Source organism: Lissotriton helveticus, chromosome 8, assembly GCF_964261635.1.
Source record: "Lissotriton helveticus chromosome 8, aLisHel1.1, whole genome shotgun sequence".
Lineage (NCBI taxonomy): Eukaryota > Metazoa > Chordata > Amphibia > Caudata > Salamandridae > Lissotriton > Lissotriton helveticus.
In genome coordinates this window covers 1,384,312,353-1,384,335,393 of record NC_136069.1, presented here as the reverse complement: position 1 = coordinate 1,384,335,393, position 23,041 = coordinate 1,384,312,353, and the positions used below count along the sequence as shown (strand labels likewise).

Genomic DNA, 23,041 nt, shown 5'->3' with positions numbered 1-23,041 from the left:
GTTACAAGAAGAGTAGTATAGCGATGAGCCTATTCTGGGACGTGGAAATCAAACTCGCCGCCTACGCAGGCGACATACTCATTGTGACAGAACAACCTAGAACCTCTATTGAGGCCCTGATAGAAACTATAGGAATATACTCAAAGCATTTAGGATACAAACTCAACAGGGACAAATCAGAATGTAAACCCCTCAACATCCACACTACTAGGGACACTCTAGGGGGGTCGGGCCTGACCTGGCAGACAAGGTTCATCAAATACTTCGGGATACACTTTGGCAACGACCTTAGGACCACACTAGACCAAAACGAGAAGATATTGCTAGGGAAAATAAGGACACTCTTGGAGTCCTGGTCTCCCAAATTTATAACCTGGTGGAGCAGAATAGAAACAATCAAGATGATGATCACACCAATGATTAATTACCTGCTGAGCATGCTACCACTTCTCCTCACTGACGACTTCCATCGCAAGGTGGATAACATGATTAGCAAATTTGGATTTTAATGATGGAACTTTCAACTGTACTTTGTACTGGTAAAAATAATCTCCCATTTTATAAAGGTCTGAATGCCTGGCTTTCCACAATGCAGTTATCTAAAGCCTTGTTTATTTGGCTCAAGGTACAAATCCAAGACACTGGTTAATATGCACTAACTTCACTTATCACATTAAGTATAAATGTAGAATATCTTTTATCAAAAAATAAGAAGTGAGTCATGCCTCATCTTAGAAGAACCTGAAGCTTTTGATAGTAAAATATAGTACGGAGGCATTCTCTGGTTTGCACCCCAAGCTTTCAAATGCTTTTCTTGAAAACAGAGGGCTATCTGCATCCATCCTAACTTTCAGATGTGGCAAGACAATTTTGCTGGTCAAAACATTCCTGACTATAGAATCAACTTACCACACTATTGTCCTTTATCAATCACTTAACTCCCGAGCTCCATCCTTCCTTCTCCATAAGCATTCAGTTGTCTACAAACCTTATTACAGTTGTGCCATGTTCATTATAGAATGTTTACTTTTTTAAAACATACAGTACCCTGAAACCTTATGGCAGGCTGGTCTGCATGATTTGCAAAATGCATTATAAACATTAATTTAGAATGCTGTCTTCTATTCTTAAATAGAAAATACACACATTTCATATAAATATCAAATAGTTGTTGAATACATATTTCCAAAAACCATACCCAATCCATGATTTTATCTTAACAGCCTATTGTAAAATTCCATGCCCCTGAGTACTACCTTCAACACCACCTCCTCTAATTAGCCAACATAAAAGACATTCATTCCTCATTCCTTTCTGGCTCATCTTCTCTGTGACATGTGCCTTTAGATGTATAATCTCATCTCTCTATGGTACATGTTAAAATGTTACTGCACAAAATACCAAATTTCAAAGTCTTTTCAGAAAATATCATTGGCATGTCATTTTTGCAACTGCTTTTTGCGACATAGACAGCAACCCTCACCTCCCAGATGGCTTCCAGAAGGAGACTGCGTAAATTGCCTCTTAATCTCTCTTCTCATGCATTCCTCCTCTGGGACCTCATCGTCCATTTTACATTCACCTTTTACCTATACGCAGCTGCTATCCAATTATGGCTGTTAAATCTCCCTGTGCTCAGGATTACCCTGTCAATATCCCAGCTTAAAACTTAATTCATGCTTATAAATGCGCGTCGATTATACAAATCATATGGTGTCATTTATATCATAATATGTAACAATTAGAACCCTGATTTCTAGCTTCACCTCGCTTTTGGATAGGAAAAGAATGTTAATAGGTGCTAGTTTGAAATACTATGTATATACAATGTACAGTGATGCTGTTACTTTTGCTCATGTATTCAGCTTCTTGTGCTAACATAGACAGGCATCCTTGTCACCATTCCTGCTCAGCTAGATACCCTTTTCCTTCAAAAAGCCACTGCTATTGTACATTATATTTTGAGGTTTTGTTTATCCCATTTTGCAAGTGCAATCTTCTCAAAAAAGTGGATTTCTGGTGTATTTTTTCCACCAAACTCTTCTTTGCTGATTTGATTACACACAAAAAATCTACAGAAAGTTTGAATCTTTTGAAGTTGACAGAGGTCATAGCAAAGTGCACAGAGGAATGAAGGGAAGTAAGTCCCGCGAGTTCACACACCTCATTTGTGCCTTTCTTCAAACAGATCAATCAAATGTAGCATCCATCTCACGTCTTCCAATACCCTGCAGCAGGCTTTGTTGTGTGACTCTCTTTGTCTGCTTCTGTCTGGTCTACCTCCACACATTGTGAAAGACACGGTGCTCAAGAGTTAGTTTGTGGTTGGATATTTAAATGAAGACCGCATTCGCCATATCAATTGCCATGTGCAAACAAATGTTAAACCTTGACTATTGTAACCAATTAAAATAACCACTTGTCTCACTTATCCGAGGCTTCTCTATAGCCTCCTTAATAGAACATCAATACTAATTCTAATCAAATACAATAATGGAACCGGTGATACAGAGCAAAAAAACACAGCACACACAGGACAATCTGAATGCTAGAGCTGCCAATCAAAAACATTTCAAAGGTCTCACATACACTGCAGCCTCTCATACCTGACTACCCTCCCTCCGCCAGAAGATAGGGGGTTGTGGATTTCCATTAGCTTCACACTGGAAGGTGACAGTCCGCCCCAAGGCAACAACCTGGTCACGTGGCTTCACGACAAAGTAAGGGGGTTCTGAAATAGAAAACAGAGTGAATACATGTTGATCGTTAACAGTTCTAGAACTTGACATGTTTGCATTGTGAGACATCGACATACCAAACACAGTTTAGTGTGTGGGCAGTGGACGGAGTTAACGTATGGACGAGCTAAAGAGACTTAACACTGGGAAAAGTGAAAGAAGTCTCAGTTGCTTGTTTGTCTCTGAATATGAGGATAAAGGGTATTTTAGTACACTGTTTTTTCAAAAGAGCATTGCCTATTATGAAATCATTGGAACCATTAATTTGTTTTGTTTGATAAATTATTATTTCAACCTTTGGTCCCTTTCAACTATTCTCAAGATCCAAAAGTAATTCTGGACATTTTAAAAGATTACTCAGCAAAATACAACTAAGCATTTGGCAAAACTAATAAGTCTGGCAACGTCTTTAAGGCTTTTGGTTTTGTTAATGCCTATTTGGTTTTGTCAAGGTTTCTCGAAAACTATTGTGAGAAAGATGTCAGGCACTCATCAATCTAAAAAAAGCATTGGCTAAAAGCTAACAAAATGTTGGGGTCTAAAAAAACGATACAAAAGGGGATGATGGACGGAGCGTTTGAGCAAATCAAACACACACCCCCAGTCAACTGATCTGGGTTTAATCCATCACCATTCTTTAGCTCACTCAGCCACCCCAGTTCAGACATGGCCATATGCAAATCAGTCTGACCCTGTGCATCATGGGAACAGTCCAGCCCGAACTGCCAAGCCATGTCTTCCCTGGACCGGAAACAAGCATCCTGGGACCGGTTTCGGATTCATAATCCTCATCAGCCAGGCTATCTTGAATCCAGAGCCAAGTGAGCAAGGGACTCACGTCTGAGCATACCCTGCCACACTTAGGGGTCTAAAAAACAGCACACATTTCTAAAATAGTCAATGGCACTGAAGGGAATTACTTTGTGTAGATGTGTTCCCAGTGAAAGGTTAAAATGACATCAAACACAGTGAACTTTGTTATTGGCTGAAGTGGAATGACTCACTGTTCATGCTCTATTTTGCATGGGGAAGAAGAAAAATGTGATTGACACATAAAGAGACCAATGGATGAATAAGGGAGGCTGAAAGCACCTATAAATAAGCATAACGTGCATATCATTTTAGTAAAAGCAAGAGGTCTTGGCTAACACCAGACCTAAAAAACAGTAACCTAGCACAAGTAAAAACTGCATTGAGATTGAAGGTTTTCAACTCAAAACCTTCACGAAGATAGGAAGGAATCACAGATTTTGTTTAGAGGTAAGTGTTACCCATGACAGAGCTGCAAGGCTGTGCTAATCTATGTGGCTAAACGCTGCATAATTCTATTTTGTAGCTTATGTTATTGTAGGAACATGCTTTCTGGCAACGGCGTACGTCACTCTAGGAAAGACCAGGCCTGTCCATCCAAGCCGAGTATGTTCATGAGGACAGATCTGGAACATCTGCTGCTGCTGACATCGATACTGCCAACTACACACAAAGTATGATTTACACCGGCTTAGGCATTTGATCTAGCAGTAAATAAATGTCTAAAAATGTCAGTTTTGTTAGCTGCGGCAGCTGACAATGTAGGGAGCATGGCGTTGGGGCTGCACCTGGGAAACAGACTGACTAGCCGAGGTAAACATGAGCCGCGTGCCCGCGGTACAGGGATGTTTTCTCTCTGGGCATACTTTTAAAAGGCCTATTTATCCGCTGTCTGCCGCTCGTGTAATCAAGCTTGTACTCTACGTTCAGTCTCGAGAGGAAGGGATGCTTCGAGACAGGCACTTTAGCTGCCAACCCGTCACCCCGTCAGTTTTCGTTTCCAGTATTAAAAGCTTTATGATGGCATTTTAAATACATTCTTACAAACCGTCTGGCGATAGCTCATACATTATGTAGTCTCTGGTAAATGCATTTGTAGGAGGAAACCCACACCTACTCCCAGGCCCTTTGTTGTGATTTTAAAATGTGCCGCGCTCATAAAGACTCCTGCTCGGGCATCAATTGCTTCTGTCTGCCTGTATAAATAAAGGAGTCGCCTTTGATCAGGCGAAAGTAAGAAAAGGACCCCTTTATCAAAATGTTGCATCTACCACATTTTTAAAATTTCGCTGCTCATTCAAGCAGCTAAAGGATTCGAATGTCTCATTTGGGTTGATAAGGAGTTTCAGGTTGCAGAAAAAGATATCCGTGGGTTCTGCTTTTGATATGGATTTAGAATTCTGTGTAGATATTTTGACTCACTTTGAGGGGCAGTGGATACAAATCACACCATTAGCTATTCTAGAATATTTGACTGCTTCTTCATTAAGCTTGTAGAGAACTAGACCAATGAAGAAACATAAAGCACTTTAACATTTTACATACATGTACAAATATACAGAGATAGCTTTCAAATGCAAGCATCTGAATCGATAGAGAATGATTTGGTGCTTTGAAAATCATAAGATCAACCCTGTTCAAGAAAGAGGTTCCCATCCTGTATTTGCATGTCATCCAGACTGAACATGCCCAGAATTTCTCCAGTTTACTTCATCAACTCGATGGACTACAGCACAGGAAAAGGTAGATATTTTCTAAATGGTTGTAACAACAGAGGTAGGTGTTGCTGCTGTAGAGGAATCTAATTCCAAGGACCTTTTTGTATAAGTCCAATGTAGGCATGCAATTGGATATATCTAAGAATGCAAATCCATGTTTGGGATTCAGAAAAAACAATTTCTACTCCTAAAAGTATTTACACATACAATGTATTACTCCATGAAGGTGTGATATTATGCCTGTCTGTTTAAGTCCTACTTCAAGAACAGCAAGAGTTTGATCTTGAACAAGGATGGGACTGAAATCTTGGAACCACCCACAAACTCATGTCTTTGAGTATTGATAAACGTTCTAATAATACTTGTCCACCCTGAACATTGTTGACGAGTTACTAGTATTAAAGGCATAGATAATTCCCTTTTCCTGTAGAGAAAATATGCAAAAAGTGTGTAAAACTAGGCTTCCTGAAAAATCTGCACTCATCTGAGATAGTAAAGTCATTAGCCTAATTTTTTGTGAATTGGCCCACAATGTTTGAAATATTTTTTTCTAAAAGTGGGTATGAAGGCTCCATAACTTGATTTTACTTATAGAGCCAAAGTAAATGAAAACAAGTTGGTCACCCATCACACCCTGTCTTAAAAAGACGTAAAAACGCCAGAACACCCCAAGAGCAGACATCAGTTCTTTAAGGATAGAGCCTTGAACAAGATGCTGAAAACCATAATAATGTAATATGACAAAGGATTAAATAGAAAAAATAAAACATCAATATTGGATTATGGCGCTTCTCTAGAACACACAATTGTGTTTGCGTCCATGGTTACTTTTAGCATATCGGGTTTAAGTCTCTGTAGTAACTATAGGACTTTCCATTACTGAAGCGTCTTCACTTGTCGAGCATTTGCAAGTACTTGTGATTTTGTATTCTAGTACTAATGAGTTTGTTCACTCAGCCCTGACATACTGTCTACACTTAAAATAAGATACACTGAAATGAAGCTTAAGGCAGCAAAGTAAAAACAATTTTGTTATTTTATGATATTTCAATAGCACTGCATTAACCTTGTTTCATGTAGGAGGATACTGAATCGCTGAGAGGCTTGACTGATCATTATGTTTTATGGCAGATAAGAATAAGACAGGCACATGTATTTACAAAACCGAAGTAATGGAGAACATAGGAACCAAATAAAATATTGAGGACGTGCAACATCAGTGCACATCAGTGCTTAATTTGAGGTAGTGTTTGCCAGTGCTTGGCACACCGCCCTGATTACTTTCGCTAATTATTGAGAGCCCACCACAAGGTGGCACTGTCTGTCATTGTTTGAACACAGTTCATCACCAAAGTGTTCAATAAACTTTTTAAAACTATTTATAAAACTATTGGACCCGGACTATCTTTACAGCTTGAGATGATGACCCGAACAGTCCAAAATGTTATACTTGTATTTTTTGTGATAGTTAATATTAGACTGTGCTGGCAGGGAGAGTAGGTAGTGCCAACCATGGGGTCTCTTGAGAAATAACTTGGGCTTGGCACTTACATTTTTACAAAGTAAGCACTGTGCAGCAACACATGCTGCAGTTTAGATTTAAAGAAGGTGAATCAGCCAATGAAATGAAGCATATAAACAATGCAGCTTAACCCATGGTGACAGAAAGGATACAATCCGGCTGCAATTTAGGAAGATATAGAAATGCAGAGAATTTGAGCTCAGTTCCAACAAGATTGTGAAGTAAACCTGCAGGAAATGTATCAGATAGATGACATCAGTACACAGTCTGGGCCACGATACATCCTAAACTGGGTACACCCAGTGCAGACCAGGATCATGTGCCCAACCACAAAAATGCACAGTACTGTACTTAGCAAAGGTGAGTTGGTGCATTTGAAGAAGGGAACATTGTGCAGTGGTTTCAAACTATCTGGCTCTACAGCTGACCTAACTGATTTTAAAGAGGGCACAGTGAAATCGCGCAGGAGAATGACATGTGTGATGGCAACCCCTGTGTGACGGTGCCTGGACCTTCCCTGGGACAGCCAGTCCACCTATCAAAAATCACCCTAAGGGGCATATAATCTGTGTGCCACTTCTTTAGGTTAAGAAGCAGGTACAAGTGCAAAGGGGGTTGTTTGTCAGAAATGTCAGGACATCGCCTAAAGAACATCAAAACAACCTTTGGGAGTAGATTTTCTACTATCAACTGCAATTTGTCAATATTTTTGCAATTGGTCCTTAGGAAACACTTGTTATTTCAGATTACAACAATATTCTGGGAGATGTGGCTTCTCCGCATGGACTCCAGGGCTGCACCCTCCTTGTTTTCTGGGCCGTTTTTATTATACAAAGAGTGAATTTATTATTCACCTGTGGTATAATACGAAAGCTTCATCAAATCAAAATAGAGAGAGAGGACTAGGTAAGCCAGTCCGGATCCCCTTGGTTATATACAGTAAATCAATAAGGACCAGCTACGTTGTGTTAGAATGACTCAATAGGTACGCCTGTTGACAAACCATTCGGTTTGGTCATGAAGCCCTCACCCACCAACCTAGTTGGTGGCATGCTTCATCATCGGGCCCACCGGCCCACCACAGTGACACCGAATGTGTCCCGGGTGTGCTGCGACTCCAGATTACTGAGGAGCTGGTATACTTTCTGAGTGTGCAGTGTTGGTGAATGTGAAGTGAAAGTTTTAAAAGCTATACAGTGGGTCCCAGTGCCCGAGGGTGTATGGATAAACTTTAATACCTGGGCCCCTGTTAGCAGCTAAAAAGGCAAACGGACGCGGTGGAGGGAAGTATGATCTCCTGCGTCCTATGTGGTCTACATGTTTCAGCCAGGCCTTTTGGGTTAAAACTGGCTTTCCTCAGGACCAATGAGTATGTGACGGTGATAAAAACTATATTAAGTGATATGTTTTGTATTAAAAGTGTCGCACTCGCTAAGGTGCGTTACGTGTAAGAGGGGGATTCCCTCTACTTTAACTTGCTGTTTGCTGTTAAAGCCTCTTTGGGTCACCTGACAGGGAGAGAAGACCGGAATTGCCTGTCTAAGTGCTCCGTAGACCTGTTGTCCTGCTGCGGTGTACGAAAGCTGCCATCCAGCAACAGGCTTAGGCAGATTGTTGTGATGTTGTCTGATGGCTGTCACGTGTGAACGATGGCTCCTGCAGCAGCCACTAGAGTTTATTCCAGCCCTGGGCTCAGGGCCCTGGCACGCCTTAGTGCCTCCCCCATATGTGACACGATACAGCATCACAGTTTAAGGCAGCCATGGTTTAAGCCCTCCAGTGCACATGGCTACATGCTAATCAGCCAGTCACCCCACCATTTCCCAAGTCACCACAGAGTTGAGAAAGGGTGGGGTAAACAGCACAGACTGAAACTTCAAAGATGTGACTGTGCACACTGAAGGTTTCAGTTTCAGTCTCCAACGCTAGAAACAGAAGGAGGCAGGAGTCCAAACGAGGCCTCCACAGGTCTAAAGGTAAGTACAAAAAAACATTTAAATGTTCTGTGCTTTTGGGTGAGATTTTGAGTCTGTGAGATAGATTGTGTGTGTGTGTATGATGGATGTGTGTTCATGTGTGTACCTGAGTGGGAGAGAATCAGTGAAGACGTGAGTCAGGATGAATGAGAATGAGTAATTGGAAGAAAGAGTACCAGTAAGATTTAAGGAGAATGAGTCGGGGTGATTGACAGCGAGTGTGACTGCATGCTACTGGATGTGAGTCTGTGTGAGTCAAAGCGAAACTGAGTGAGCCACAGTCTGAGGGAGTCACTAAAGGAGTGAGACAGTTGGACAATGAAAGAGAATCAGTGAGACGAGTGAAAATGAGTGAGACAGACTCAGAATGAGTGAAATGGAAAGATGGAGTGAGTCTGAGTTAAATTGAGTGACTTAGTATGGGTGGGTATGAGTGAACCAGAGTAAGATTGAGTGAATGACAATGAGAGGGACTGAGTAATTCAGTGAGAATGAGCGAGTCAGAATGAGTGAGACTAAGCAAAAACGAGTGACTTAGAATAAGAAATACTGACTGAGAGTGAGTGAGGGAGTGAGAGTGAGTCAGAATGAATGAGAGTGAATGAGTGTGACTGAGTATGAGTCAGTGTGAGATAGAGTGAACTGGAATAAATGGGACTCATTGCATCAGTGAGACTGAGTAACTTAGAGGGAGACTCAGTGAGACTGGGTGAGCATGAGACTCCGTGAAACGTGGTCAGAGTGAGTTTAAGTGAGTGGGAATGAGTATGAGTGAGTAAGTTTGAGTGAACTGGAACGAGTGGGACTGAGTCCATCAGTGAGACCAAGTGAGTCAGAGAGAGACTGATTAAGAATGAGTGAGGTTAAATGAAAATGAGTGAGAATGAGTGAGACTAAATGGTAATGAGTGAGAAAGAGTGGGTGAGACAGAATGAGCAAGATTTAGTGGAACTGAGCAAGTCTAAGTGAGTCAGACTAGGTAACAGTGAGCGCATGTGCAAATGAGAGTAAGTGAGTGAGACTGAGTGAGAAAGTATGACTAAGTGCAAGTTATTGTGAGCAAATCCCCCTCCAACCCTTAGAGAAGAAGTCAGGTTCACTAACTCAAATTTGGGCCAAGGATTAAACTGCACCACTTTTAAAGGTCATCAAACTGCCACTGAATTCTGAAGCCACATCTTGCTCATTTGCATGGTGATGGGATGTGATGTGAGAGAGATTTATATAGCGCACAAATGCCCAAGGGCGTCTAGGCGCTCATAGCAGCAGAAGAAAGGCCTGATTTCCTGGAATGGGTCAGTTAGATTGAGTAGGTTAGTTTGAGAAAAGCCATGTCTTTAACAGCTTTCTGAATCCAAGTAATGTTGGACAGCTCTTGATATTTATTGGAAGAGAATTCCATAGTTTTGCTGTCCCAAGGACAAAGCTTCTTCCGCCCCATTTGGCTTTCCTGTATTTTGGCGTTTGAAGAAGTTTGCTCTGTGCTGAGCGGAGATGATTGGGGGGTAAACAACCTTTACAGCGCAACTTTTACCACGCAGTGCCTTTACAACGCAACTTTTACAACGCAAACCATTACAACGCATTTCGCTGGGGGGGTGCTCTAGGATAGGGAATAGGTTTAATGTACTATCCAACACCTTCCCTACTATCCACGGGGACTGGAGTTGGAATAGTAAATTAAACAATTCACTATCCAGCGCCTAAAAGCACTATGCGTTGTAATGGTATGCGTTGTAAAAACCGCGTTGTAAAAGCATGCGATGTAAACGCATGCGTTGTAATGTCATACATCCGTCTGGGGGGTGGTACCAGGTAAGATGTTGTTTCAGAAAGATTGGGCCCATATCATGTAGTGCCTTATATGCCAGGCAGAAGGCCTTAAAGTCTATTCTCTTTTTCATGGGGAGCCAATGGGTTCACACCCCCATGAAAATGAGGAAATAACTATCGATATTGTTTTACATAAGGCGCCGAAAACACGTCTGCAACCCCTTCTGTAATATGATAGTGCCCTGGTGGCACTATCACTAGGTGTGCTTCAAGGGCACATTCATAATCCCCAGATAAGTTTTGACCAAAGTGTAATCAGAAACAACTGGGACAGCTCATCAGTCTAACAAAAGACACGCACAGGCAAAAGTGAATTATTAGTGAGAGAAGGGGGTATATTTGGAAGCCAATTGTTGTTTGGCAATAGCAGCATAAAGGCAGACAAGATTAATAGGGCGGTTTGACTCTTCTTAGAATATCTCGGTTTCTAAACTATTTTCTACTGATTAATGTATCAGTTATGCTCACAGTGACACACGGTTCTAAAGACTGCTTGGCGCTCAAATAGTTCTCGTGCTAAGTTATTTTTCTGTAATAACCATTACTAGTTTTCAATTTCAGTACCGGAACTTGCTCACAATAGATCAGATGCTTGGCTAGCTGTCTAGATCCAGGCCATGCCCTTTGAGACGCTGAGCTGAGTGATTCGCAACACCCACAGTGCTCTTCAGACTGACCCTTCGACTGACCTGTTTTTCTGACTCACGTCTTGTGAGACCATGGCACATTGCATTAGCAAGTTTAACGCCAGCGGAAACCGCAGTCCAAAGTATGGCTAAGTTTCATATGCTCTCATTGTGCAGGCGCACACAAGTGACTGCAGCTAATTTGATTTGTCGGTGGGAATTTCGACACTAAAGTACCGTTAAGTCACAAAGCAGAGCTTTCTGATGCATAATGTCTGCTCTAAATTACTAGGTCTGGAATTTTGTTATGGGGGCTTCCTGAATAGTTGGAAAGGGTCATTACATAATCATGGAAAAATATTGTAACTCATCATCCGGCACACTTACTTTCTTCAAATGTTCATTGGTTTTTAGAAGATTAGTGGAATGGTTTTAACAGATATACAGTGTTGCAGTACACTTGCTAAGCTTAATGCTGTTGTACAATCCCACTTAACATAACTTTCCTTATTGGTACAAAATCGTTATTTTTAGGTCTAGCATGGGCAGAAAAGGCGCTGCTCAGCGAAGCATGCTGCATTGGAGTATGGACGTGAAGCTCCGCCCACTCTCCACCCATATTTTTCATTTGCTTGTGTCACTGTCCCTTGTAAATGCTGACTACTGATTAGTTAATCGGCTTGTTAGTCCCTTATTAGTACCGTCTTGTCTTCATTTGTACGCTCCCATAAGGACTGGCCCTTTTAGTGGAGAAGCGTGGCTCAGTGGTTAGAGGCGGCAGACCCGGAAGCTGAGATCAGCCGTGACCAGGGTTCGGTTCCCCGCCTCGGCGGGTCTCGGGCTCAAAAATTCCACGGACTCGACATTTCTCGCTCCGGTGCCTACTCGACTCACGGGGTCACACTCTGCGACTCTGGGCAATAGCTTGCTTAATCTCCACTACGGCCCCTCGCGGCGGGATGCCTGGCTTTCACCTTGTGAATACCCTGCCGGGGTATCTCACAGGGGAATACCAGGACGGGTTCCCTAAGCAAGCGCCTTGAGACCCCTGGGTGATTAGTGCGCTATATAAATCGAAATACATTTACATTTACATTTACATTTTACTTCTGTTGTTACACGGTATGTCTTATTTAGTCAGTAAGCACTATTTTCTTTCAAGCGTTTCTCCTGCTGCAGGCACATCATGCTTTCTTGCAACAATCAGCGAGGCATGTGCGCTTTCATTTTCCAAGCAGCCTAGGACAAAGGTGGGCGCTTCTTTGAAATGATATTTGGTCTCGCATTTACAAGAGTTTGAGCTATTGACATTTTGAATGACAATGCCTTTATTTATGTGTTAATTATCAGAGCAGATAAATAAAAGGCATTGTCATTTACAATGCCAATTGCTTAAACTCTCGCAAAAGCGAGACCTATTACAGAACCCCAGAAAGATTTACAAATCCATATCAAGAGCAGATTGTGCATTATTAAAATGGAAATATTTTGCAGTAGCATAATATGTCATGTGCAGGAGTGCTCCTTTGCGCTCACTTTGCTGTCATTTATTTGACTTTTTCTATATCTGAGTGTTATTGAGTCATGTGGTCTCTTCAAATTTTGGAACCCCAATCTTCTCTTGCTCTTTCCAAAGGGATTCTACTCCCTGGTTACTCTTTCAGTAGTTAATTCCCATTAACAGTGGTTGTGGTACCTTAAAGACAGTTGCGATTTGAAAACAATTTTATCTGCTGGACAAAGCTCAGGCGGCCGGTGACTCCCGGTCTTCTAGATGGTGAAATGTTCAAATTCCCTACAGCCTAGTTTTCCAAAGTAAGGGTTTCCACCAGACTTTTTCAGGGACAGCCCCATCATTCTGGAAATTCTTACACCTTACGCACCTTTCATCTTCGCAGAGCTTTCCCTATTATGTGATCGATAGAGAGCATTAGGACTAATAAGATACCATCAGTTAATTGATGGTGGAAGGAATTTTATGCACAATTGAATATAAGAAAGAAATACATTAAAGTATTATAATTTCCTCAAATTAGGGAGTATGGCTGGGAAAGTTGTGGGGCTTTATCATGAGTTGCTGTTGGCAAATACTCCATAAAAACAGAAATGACATGTTTTAGCTATTAGTCTGCGTTGTAAAATGGCTAATCATGCCTGGTCTCGTTCGATGCGTTGGTTTCTGAAATAAAAATAACAAAAAAGGAAAAATGTTCTGTCTTTACTTTGAATTTCTCTTTAACTTGCAAATTATTCCATATGTCTCCTTGTATTTTTATCCTATTGTATTTGAATTTGGAAGCCCCTTCCAAGATTTTTTATTTTACTGTTTTAGTGTATGTATTTACAGCACACACTACTTACTGTTCAGGGTAATTTATACACTTCAGAAATATTACAAATAATATTAAATCAAAATGCTAGCTGTTTATTCAATTGGTAGGGAGAGCAATTCCACGTGATATATTTGAAATTTAAAGTGTTATAACACTGCAGGAAAATATCAACATTAAAGCTTATAACTTTTGTAAAATCCCATTTAAGGCTGCTTTATACATTTAATAAGTGACCGAATTTATGCAAGCACATGACCATATGCATCTATTTACTTGAGACGTTATCTTACACCATGAACAATAAAGACAACACAGCTTAGTCCCATTGTAGATGGCAGATGCAATATCAATCCAAACCATTAAGAGAAATCTAGATGACTTCAGAGACCTTTGGGTAATCAATGAGCTCAGTTATATGCCTTAATGGATCTTATTTAACAGTATTGAGTTGCTTCCGGCAAGCCTGCGAAAGGCAGAGTTTTACCAAAGCAAGCCTTAGTCCGGTCTACAAGTCAAATAACACTGGCATTTGAGAAGTCACATGATTGATGAGAAGAATGAACCTCTAGAAACATATAAGCAATGTATATGACTCCAGTGACACTGCCTAAATAATGCTTATCCCCAGCTCACAACTATGTGCTTGTTTGTTGCCACAGTTCATCTATTTTTGATAATGTACAGGCAAGCTTGTAGACACCATACATTTAAGATGGTAAATTTAATGCATCACGTGGATTATAACATTTCACACAGGAAGACGTTATCACAGTGAGTATTTGATAAAACATCTACATCCTTATAGGAAGGAGTAACAAGACATTATATATTTTATAGTTTAAATGCAGGGTTGCTCATCCTTATGTGTTGATCACAGTTATAGCAGTGATTTATTGTACTGATTAGTTTGTATGCTTGAAGTTTCACAATAAACAAAATAAATTTAACCAAACATAAAATTAGTTGTGAACCAAACAATATTGCAAAGGCAAACACTACATTGCTATGAACATAGGAACATAGAATTCGGTACAAGAAATAAGGAAAGATTTTCAAGAAACCTGGGGCCGCATTACACATGCGGCGTATTTGCCTTCAATGCCCTTGGCACACCTTTAAAAAGTGCGCCAGGTGCTATGAAGGAAAATGAGCCGCATTATAGGGAATGCGCTACCCCCTGGGCAGCCGCAAACTTGTGGTGCCCTGGGGGCAGCGCATTCAAGTGAAATACGGAGTTGCTGCTTTGAAGCTGCTACTTGTTTGACTGTGCAGGCAGCAACCCGCCTGCACTTTTAAATGGGAATAGAGATCCCCTTGCAAGCGGCTGCAGTTAGTGACTGCACCTGTCTGCAAGGGGATGTCTGGGGTGTTCATAGGACCCCCTCTGCCCCCTCCGGAAGGCTTCTCTCAGGGAGAGCACTGACAGTGTGCCTTCTGTGTGCACTGTCAGTGCGCCTTCTGAGGGCTTCTTTGCCTCTGCACCCGCGTCGGTAATACGTTGCGGGTGCAGACGCAAAGGGATTCCCTCATTTGTATGGGGAATGCACCCATGCAAATGAGGAAATGCCTCTTTGAATATAGCACTCGCACTTCATGTGCCCCAGCGCTATTGGTAGTACAGAAGGTGCTGCAAAAGCATCTGCTGCCTCTTCTGTAATGCCGAAGTGCCCCTGGGGTGCGCAAAGAGGGCGCAAACGCCCTTTGAACTCCAGGGGAACTTTATGTAATACGGCCCCTGTTCATAAAAATGGTCTTGGTTTTATTTATGCACATTGGTTCATAGATCGGGAAAAGAAAATTGGAACATGAATATGATGTTTAAATCATTGCATAATTTAAATGTCAGTAAATCATTACCGTTCCTTTTTCCCAATGGGTTACCTACACAGGCCAGGTGCATTTTACTCTCTGCAGCCTTTGTTTTCAAAAACAATGAAACATGGAAGTTGGTGTGCTGAAGAATGCAGAAGGGTATGGATGAAAATGGTAGGAGAAGGTTCCATCACAAGGATGAGAAGATGGCGAATAAAAGTTCAACTTACCATATACAACTAAAATGAAACAGAAAAGAAAACATGGAATAAATAAAATGAAGTAAACGTAAAGAAAAGAAAACAGAAAATTAACCAAAAATGAAAAATATGACAGCATGCATATGTTTTCATATCATAAAAAAACAATTGTATAAATATTAAGGATTCTATTCAACATGTGCATATGGCTGTTAAAACTTTGTAAATCATTATCCCATCCCACCATTTTATGTGAATAAGCAGCACTGTGTAGCGGTCAAGTCCGAATTAGAAGGATTACACAGAATATATATTATGGAAAATAAATTAACATAAAATATGAAATGCCGGTTTAAATATACAAAGCTCTGAGTGCAAGTGGTATACATGCTAACAAGGAAAAATACTAAGAAAATAACCCCTCTTCAACTTTAGGTATGAAGTTCAAACTTTCTTTTGCCCAAAACTAGTTTTACTGGTGCAATAACTACTGGTAAGAACGTCTTCACCTATTGACATCGGACGTAAACACAACCTTCTCACCATTAGGAAAGATCTAGAACCTCACCGCATCCTCCCCTTCTTGAACTAGAATCTCATGCTTTTTTCTGCCCCAGCGAATTGAATGTGTAATATGCCATGAGGTAAATTAAATCAATCAAACTTTTGTATTACCCTCTATGCTATAAACTATTTTTATCACATGTTAGCAAATCAATGTAATATTTGTTTTTGAAGTTTTTTTGCAAAGCACTTTTATATGCTTTATAGTGTAAAGCTGTAATGTAAAACTGCTAAATAAACTAATATTATGTGGCTTACCATATAATGTTCGATTTACAATGTACATTTAACCTAAAGATTATAATTGGTGATTGAAATGGTTCATGTTAACTAAAATTAGGTTGCTTGCAGGCACAAATCCTTAGCTGTTTCTGTCTCTGAGCCTCACAAGCAATGTCTGCAGTATGCAAATGGCAGACTGCCAAAAGATATAAACGAGATATGCTTAAACACAACAACCCAGCCAAAATAGTGAAGTGTTATAAAAAGTCTCATAAGAATGAAGTGCTCAAAATATTATCTTAAGGTCTTCTATAAAAGAAAACTCAAATTGTCAAAGGGAGGAAGGAGGGAAGAAAAACTGCTCCCACAGGGACTCAAAAATCTGATTCAAAAGTATTCTAAGTGTATAGACCACAGTAAGCAGTAAAGTAACTACGCTGTGGTTTAACATAGCAACATGAAAGAACAACAGTTGAGTCGCACAGAAAGAAATGTGGTTATTCACTTTAAATAATCTAAGGCAGGGCCAGGCCAATCAAATGGAACATTGTGATTCATTATAGCATGGAGGAATCGTCAAATGGACGATATTGCATACTATAGATATATATTTTTTTTTCACCTCAATATACACCTTTAATGTTTGTATATAATTAAGGAACCAGGAGAAAATACAGGTTTTAACATAATAATTATGCTATGTATTATTGCCATTTTAGGACATATTCTGCCATGTGTATGGCCTCATGGCACTGTTGGCAATAAGGTGACTGTCTAGCTGGTTCTGAGGTTACCATTGTATACTGGTGTGCACTGCCATTAAATGGTCCCAAACATGTGAAATGCCAGGCACCTGTCCAGACATTTTTGTGGTTTGCCTCATCCAAATTATATTTGGTCTACCCTAATTAACTTCTAATCCGGAAAGCTACCTGGTAATTGATTTTGTGCTGATGATGATACCATGGACATACATTGAATGAATCAAAATGTAGACTATCAAAAGTTCAACTGTTCTACACCACCTTATATTATGGGGATTGAACAGGCATTTATTTAATTTATCCCTTGCCAGTTGTGCTCTTAAATTGTGACAGGAACTATAAAAAATGTTATGTGCAATGCTCGTTCATCATTTTTCCAGATAACAATCACTTTAGCATTACGCTAACGTTTTGTTCACCCATTAGCACCACATAGACCATTTCTCTAACTTTTGTGCTAAAGAACAAGAACATTGATTGAATACATTTTCAAAATCTACTCTTCTTTTTGTCCAGTTTGTGTCCTTTATATCTATTAACGTTTGCGTTTTAATTAGAGCCTGGTAAATTAGGCACGTCTATTGGGCATAGTCCAGTTATTCCCAAAAATATACAGTTTTTTATAAGTGACCCTGAAGGAGCTACTGAAACAACGAATATCAATTTGGAGGCTAATGCTATGTTAAGTGTCCCTTTGCCCTGACAAGGTGAATAGAGGACTAGAGATATAGAACAAGTTGTTAATATGCAAGATTTTATAAACGAGGCAGTACATTTTTAAGAATGCCCTAGATCTAAGAGGTAGCCAGTGTAGTTTGCATACGAAGAGCAAAATATGGTTAGATTTCCATATACAAGCCTCTAATCTAGTCGCAGAATGGAGGATTTCATTTAGAAGGGCTAAGTTTGAATTGAGAAGCCCTACTAGTATACCATTGCCACAGTCCACCATAGAGATCCCTAGAGGGTGGATAGAGTTGATCATTGATAATGATATCACTTACCTTTGGTAGGGTGTGAAGGAAGACAGTGCTTTGACCACTCCTTAATTTGGGGTATTAAGGAAAAAGGAGGACCTAGAGTGAAACCATGCCATTTCACATTCGCCTGATAGGGGAGGGGGGGGGGGGGGGGTTCTTTTGAGTTTTGGATTTTTGAGAAGATAACAAATTTCCATGAGGAGGGGAAGAGTATAAATTCAGTTTTGGTGAGTATAGAAACAAGAACTTTGAAGACATCCAACCTTGTATGTGGTCGGCCATTGCCTACATAGATTTATGTCTTTGATGGTGGAGATTTTTAGGTATAATTCTGTTTTTTTTTTTTTTTCTTTCCTCATTTGCGACCTCGCCACCCATAACGGTATATTTCTGTTTTGTTCACATATTGATAGAAATATATGATGACTGGCTATTGATCTCCGTCAGCAGCTCATACTAATGGATTAAGAGTGTAGGTGCAAGGATTGAACCTGGAAGAGCTCCACTTGTCATCTCCATTTTTTTTAAAGTCCTTAATACTGGTTGGTTCGAGCAGAAGGATGCAAACCAGCTGAGGATACAGCATCTGGAAGCCTGTGTCACATTCTAATGTGTTTTGATTAGTCTTCCATGTCTTACCAAGTCAAAACTTCTGTTAGGTGCAAAAGGAAGACAAGTCAGGATTCAAGACTGTCAAGGATTTGTAATATGTAGTCCAGAGCATTAAATGTAATTGTTTTCATGCTGTTCCTATTCAAAAGGCTGACTGGAAAGGTGGTCCCTTTCTTCCCCCCTTTACCACAACTGGGATGTTCTCTCTTCTTTCTGCAGTCCCTGTTGCCAGGTTTCAGATTATAACCAAATGTATAATGTTAAGTAGAAAACTGCTATTGTACATCAGACATGAGAAATTAGATATTGTAAAGCGAACCACAAATGGAGCAGCTGTAAATGTCTGACACCAACGCTGTATGAAACTAATCTTCCACTGTCTAATTGTTGTTGACTTGTTCTATCTTTGATAAAAAAAAGATTTTAAACAAAAAAAAAGGCAGACTGGAGGAGTAAGCAGATGTTCATTTTGGATTTATTCCTTCTGTTGGCTAGCTAAACATCATTCCATAACTTTCCTTAAACAAGGAAGTTTGGAGATTGGTCAGTAGTTAGAACATCAGTTTTCAGTGTGGTTTGCTTATGATGTAATGAGTGAAGTATTTATTAGGAATATCCAGCATGTTTGGAAGTGTTTCAAGTTGCCCTTTATAATTTTGGCAGGTTCTTGGTCTTTGACATGATTTGAAGGATTTCATTTCTTACTGATTAAAGGGAGTTTCTCAGTTTTCACTGGCTTAAACTGCCACCAGGAGCCCAAGGTTGTGCTCTGTCAATATTGCATGAATGTGGAGGGAGGATTAGTGTTGTTTCTGATTGTTTTGATTTTGTCTAAAGAGTAATTTGAGAAATCATAACATTTTTTAGTGGGGTGGAGTGATGCTTCCATATGACTAGACAAGATTGACTTTATGAACCAGAAAAATCTGTGGAATTTGTTTGATGCTGTACTATTTTCTCTTGAATATAACCACTTTGTCTGACTTGTTTAATTCCTTGTATTCCCAAATCAGTTTCTGTAGCTTAGTCAAAAGGTAAATGGAGTTTGATTGATGCCATTTGTTTTCAATTTTTCTAAGGAAGTTTCTTTTCTCTTGAAAATGGAGGATGTTCTTGACTTATTTTTATTCTGCTTTAGAGGAGCAATAGCATCTGCGGCCACATTAATTTGCTGTAGCAATCAGTTGACTTTCTTATAGCATCAGAAGGCTCAAGTAGTTCAAAACTTGGAATAAGAGGTGTTTCTAGAAATTCTGCTGCAAATTTGAGCTTTAGCGACCTGTTTGAAGATTTTTCAGTATCTGGATGTGATGACCTGGAATAGTCCAGGAAAGTGATCAGACTAATCAATTTTTAATATGTAACGTAGATTCTATCTTTTGGTGTAAACGGATGAAGTCCAGTACTTTGCATTTAATGTGGGAGGGTGGATTTAATGTTGGATGGAGGTTATGAAAGGAATCTTACGTTCTCAAGCTTACAGAAAGGCATACAAACAAAATGGGGGTATTAATTATCACAGAATAACCGACTTGGCACTTGCCAAATAACGTGGAGTAAAAAAACGAAACAAATAAATGCTGTGCCACAGGTGAGGGAAAACCCCTAAACCCTCAATTTTAGGACCCTAGAGTCCGAAATGAGTAACAACAGCTCCTATACACAAATATGCAAGTAAAGTACAGTCCAACACATTTTTGTCGATCAAGGATGGAGACAAATGGTGTCCTTTCAAAGTGTTCGCCTTTAATGGTATATTGCACAACAAGCCAGCCAGCACATGTTTCTTCAATAGGATGTTAAACCCTTGACTTCTTCAGGGCTGTAACGAGGCAAAAGGTTTCGAAGGCCTGTAACCCGGTGATAATTCCGACTCAGTAGGCCATAAATAGTCTGATATCAGAAACTGATTAATCCCACATCTAAACCTCAGGAGACTTCATCGCATCTGTACATTTGGGAGTTTCTCCAGATAAGAAAAGGTCTCATCCCCCGTCTTCGGCTGTGCTCTCTAGCAATGTACAGGGTTTTAAATGTATATGATGACTTTGAATGTAATGCAATGAACGCAGTGGTGTTGAGGAACATAGTATACAGTATTAGCTTTGTATATGATTCAACTCATGATCAATAATTTCCATAGAAAAATGCAGCAATGTCTATCTTGGATAGATGTGGTAATCTTGCATAATCTTAGAATCAAGTCCTTCATCAATTGAAATTACATCATCTCTTCAAACAGCATGAGTTATTGTCTTTTTGGGGTACATTAGATGTGGGGAATAAGGAGAGTTCAATATGTTAATTCTACATATAAGCTACTTATTTATGATGCATATCCATTCAACACTTGGTAAAAGATCTAATAAGAAGTATGGCCTCAACCTGTGGTCAACAGGATTAAAACATTTTATCAGTTTAATTATACTTAACAAGAATAAATAGTATTTTCTTTATATTCATATGCATTCTCTGAATTTATGGAAGAATTAATCACATTTAGGCAAGGTGCTAGATGTACAATTTGTGTAACCATTAGGCTACAGATTCATATGAATATATTTGTGTTTGAGTTGTGCTTATTTGTTAATGCAACCTGTCTGTTCATGCACATATAGATATATGCAGGAACATATATGATCTTTAATTCTCTCAACTACATTCAGTGCCAAGTGAAATGCTGTTGTCAATGTTCAATTTGATCAAGTCTGACAAACAAAGTTGAATTTCCCCTTAAAGATGAAGCCTTCACACATTTATTGTGGGAATTCCCTTGATTACCCCATTCTCGTGGGAAGGTTCTGCAAGATTTTCTATCTTCATTCACTTAATCCTTCAACATACACCCTAGTCTGTTTTAAGATTGTGCCTCACCGCAGCCCCAAGAATAACATTTTACATTCCTGTGAACTCTTACCTTTATTACTGGCCAAAAAAGGAATTGGCAGAAGAACTGCACATATAGGTATTCCAGATGGACAGGCTGTAAGTCAGAATATTGTCAGCAAAAATTGCATTTACCAGAAATGGTATGTGTTAAATATCATTTACAAAACTATTGTGGAGAATGACTGTAGATTATCTTTTATTAACTCTAGTGGGGCAATGTTGTTGTAAAAATATTCAAGACAGAATATTTTTGTCAGATGATATTTTGAATACAATATTCTATTATCACACTAGAGGCACAATAAATTACAGATGGAGGAGGCTGATTGTTCCTTTTGTCCAGAACTTGCTATATCCACCTTTTACACTGCTCCATGAAGGACAGGTCCCACACAGGGGTTATAATATGCAGGAAATTATTGAAGATCTACTTGTAAGGCCAGACCTGAACAGTTAAATAATGCAGCCCATGAACATAATCGAATAAGGTAACATGAACGATGGTCAGGGTTATCGTTTCAATAAATAAATAGGGAACTTAAATATGTGTGATACAGCTCACTACTCCGAACAGTTGAAAGACAATCCTATCAATGATTGCATACATAACTAACCTGGTTCACAGTGATTGCTGGTTATTTGTTTGAGGTATATGGCTTTTACTTTCATTAAAATTATTAACATTTTCGAAAATGTTATTAACTTTAGAAATGGTAACATTTGAGAGGCCTGCGATGGAACGCTACTCGATATTGTAAAATCATATCAAAAGAGCTACTAAGAAATAATCTACCATATTAAATATTCCATTAATCCTATTACTAAATATATATTATGCTCTGAAATATACATGCCCATCAATGATCACTCATTCTATTTTTTGAGACAGTAGTAATCATGTGCACATGTGTGTTGTGTGGAAAATAGATCCTGATTTCAGGAAAGTGTTGGGGTTACAGTAAGGCCCCTTTATGGAAGGAGGATTTGCCACACCTTTGCATGGATTTCTAAAGAAACCCCTAAATCTGTGTTCACTCAGACCATCTTATCTGTAGAGCTACCTTCTTGATTTCATTGCCCCTTCTTTGGTCTAAGCGAGGGAGTTCTGGTATTTAAATCTGTGGATATTACATATATGCTTGAGGAAATTGGGAAATAAATGTGGCCTTACATACTTTTCTATCTTTTTTCTATATTATTCATTTCATTTGTTATATAAGGAAATAATGTAATCTAAAATGGCTCCTGCATTTTCAAAAGCCACAAATATGTCCAAAATATGTTTCAGTATTATTCTAAATGGAACCAGAAAGTTCAAAGACATTACATTTTAATCATACGATTATGAGAATAAATTCCTTTTCATGAGGTAGATCAAATGCAAACATTGGCCCTAATTAAAATTCAATACTTTCTGCAAATAGTCTTCTCTAAGTAGAATA

General features: G+C 39.5%; 1 protein-coding gene across 1 annotated transcript in view; it reads right to left on the bottom strand.

Annotated features, from left to right (window-relative positions):
* The window catches only part of ROBO1 (roundabout guidance receptor 1), a 1,545,337-nt gene that overhangs the window by 108,562 nt on the left and 1,413,734 nt on the right, over positions 1-23,041 (bottom strand). The window contains exon 9 of the mRNA XM_078658344.1: positions 2,607-2,731. Coding sequence (XP_078514470.1) covers positions 2,607-2,731 — 125 coding nt within the window. The remainder of the gene's footprint in view (positions 1-2,606; positions 2,732-23,041) is intronic.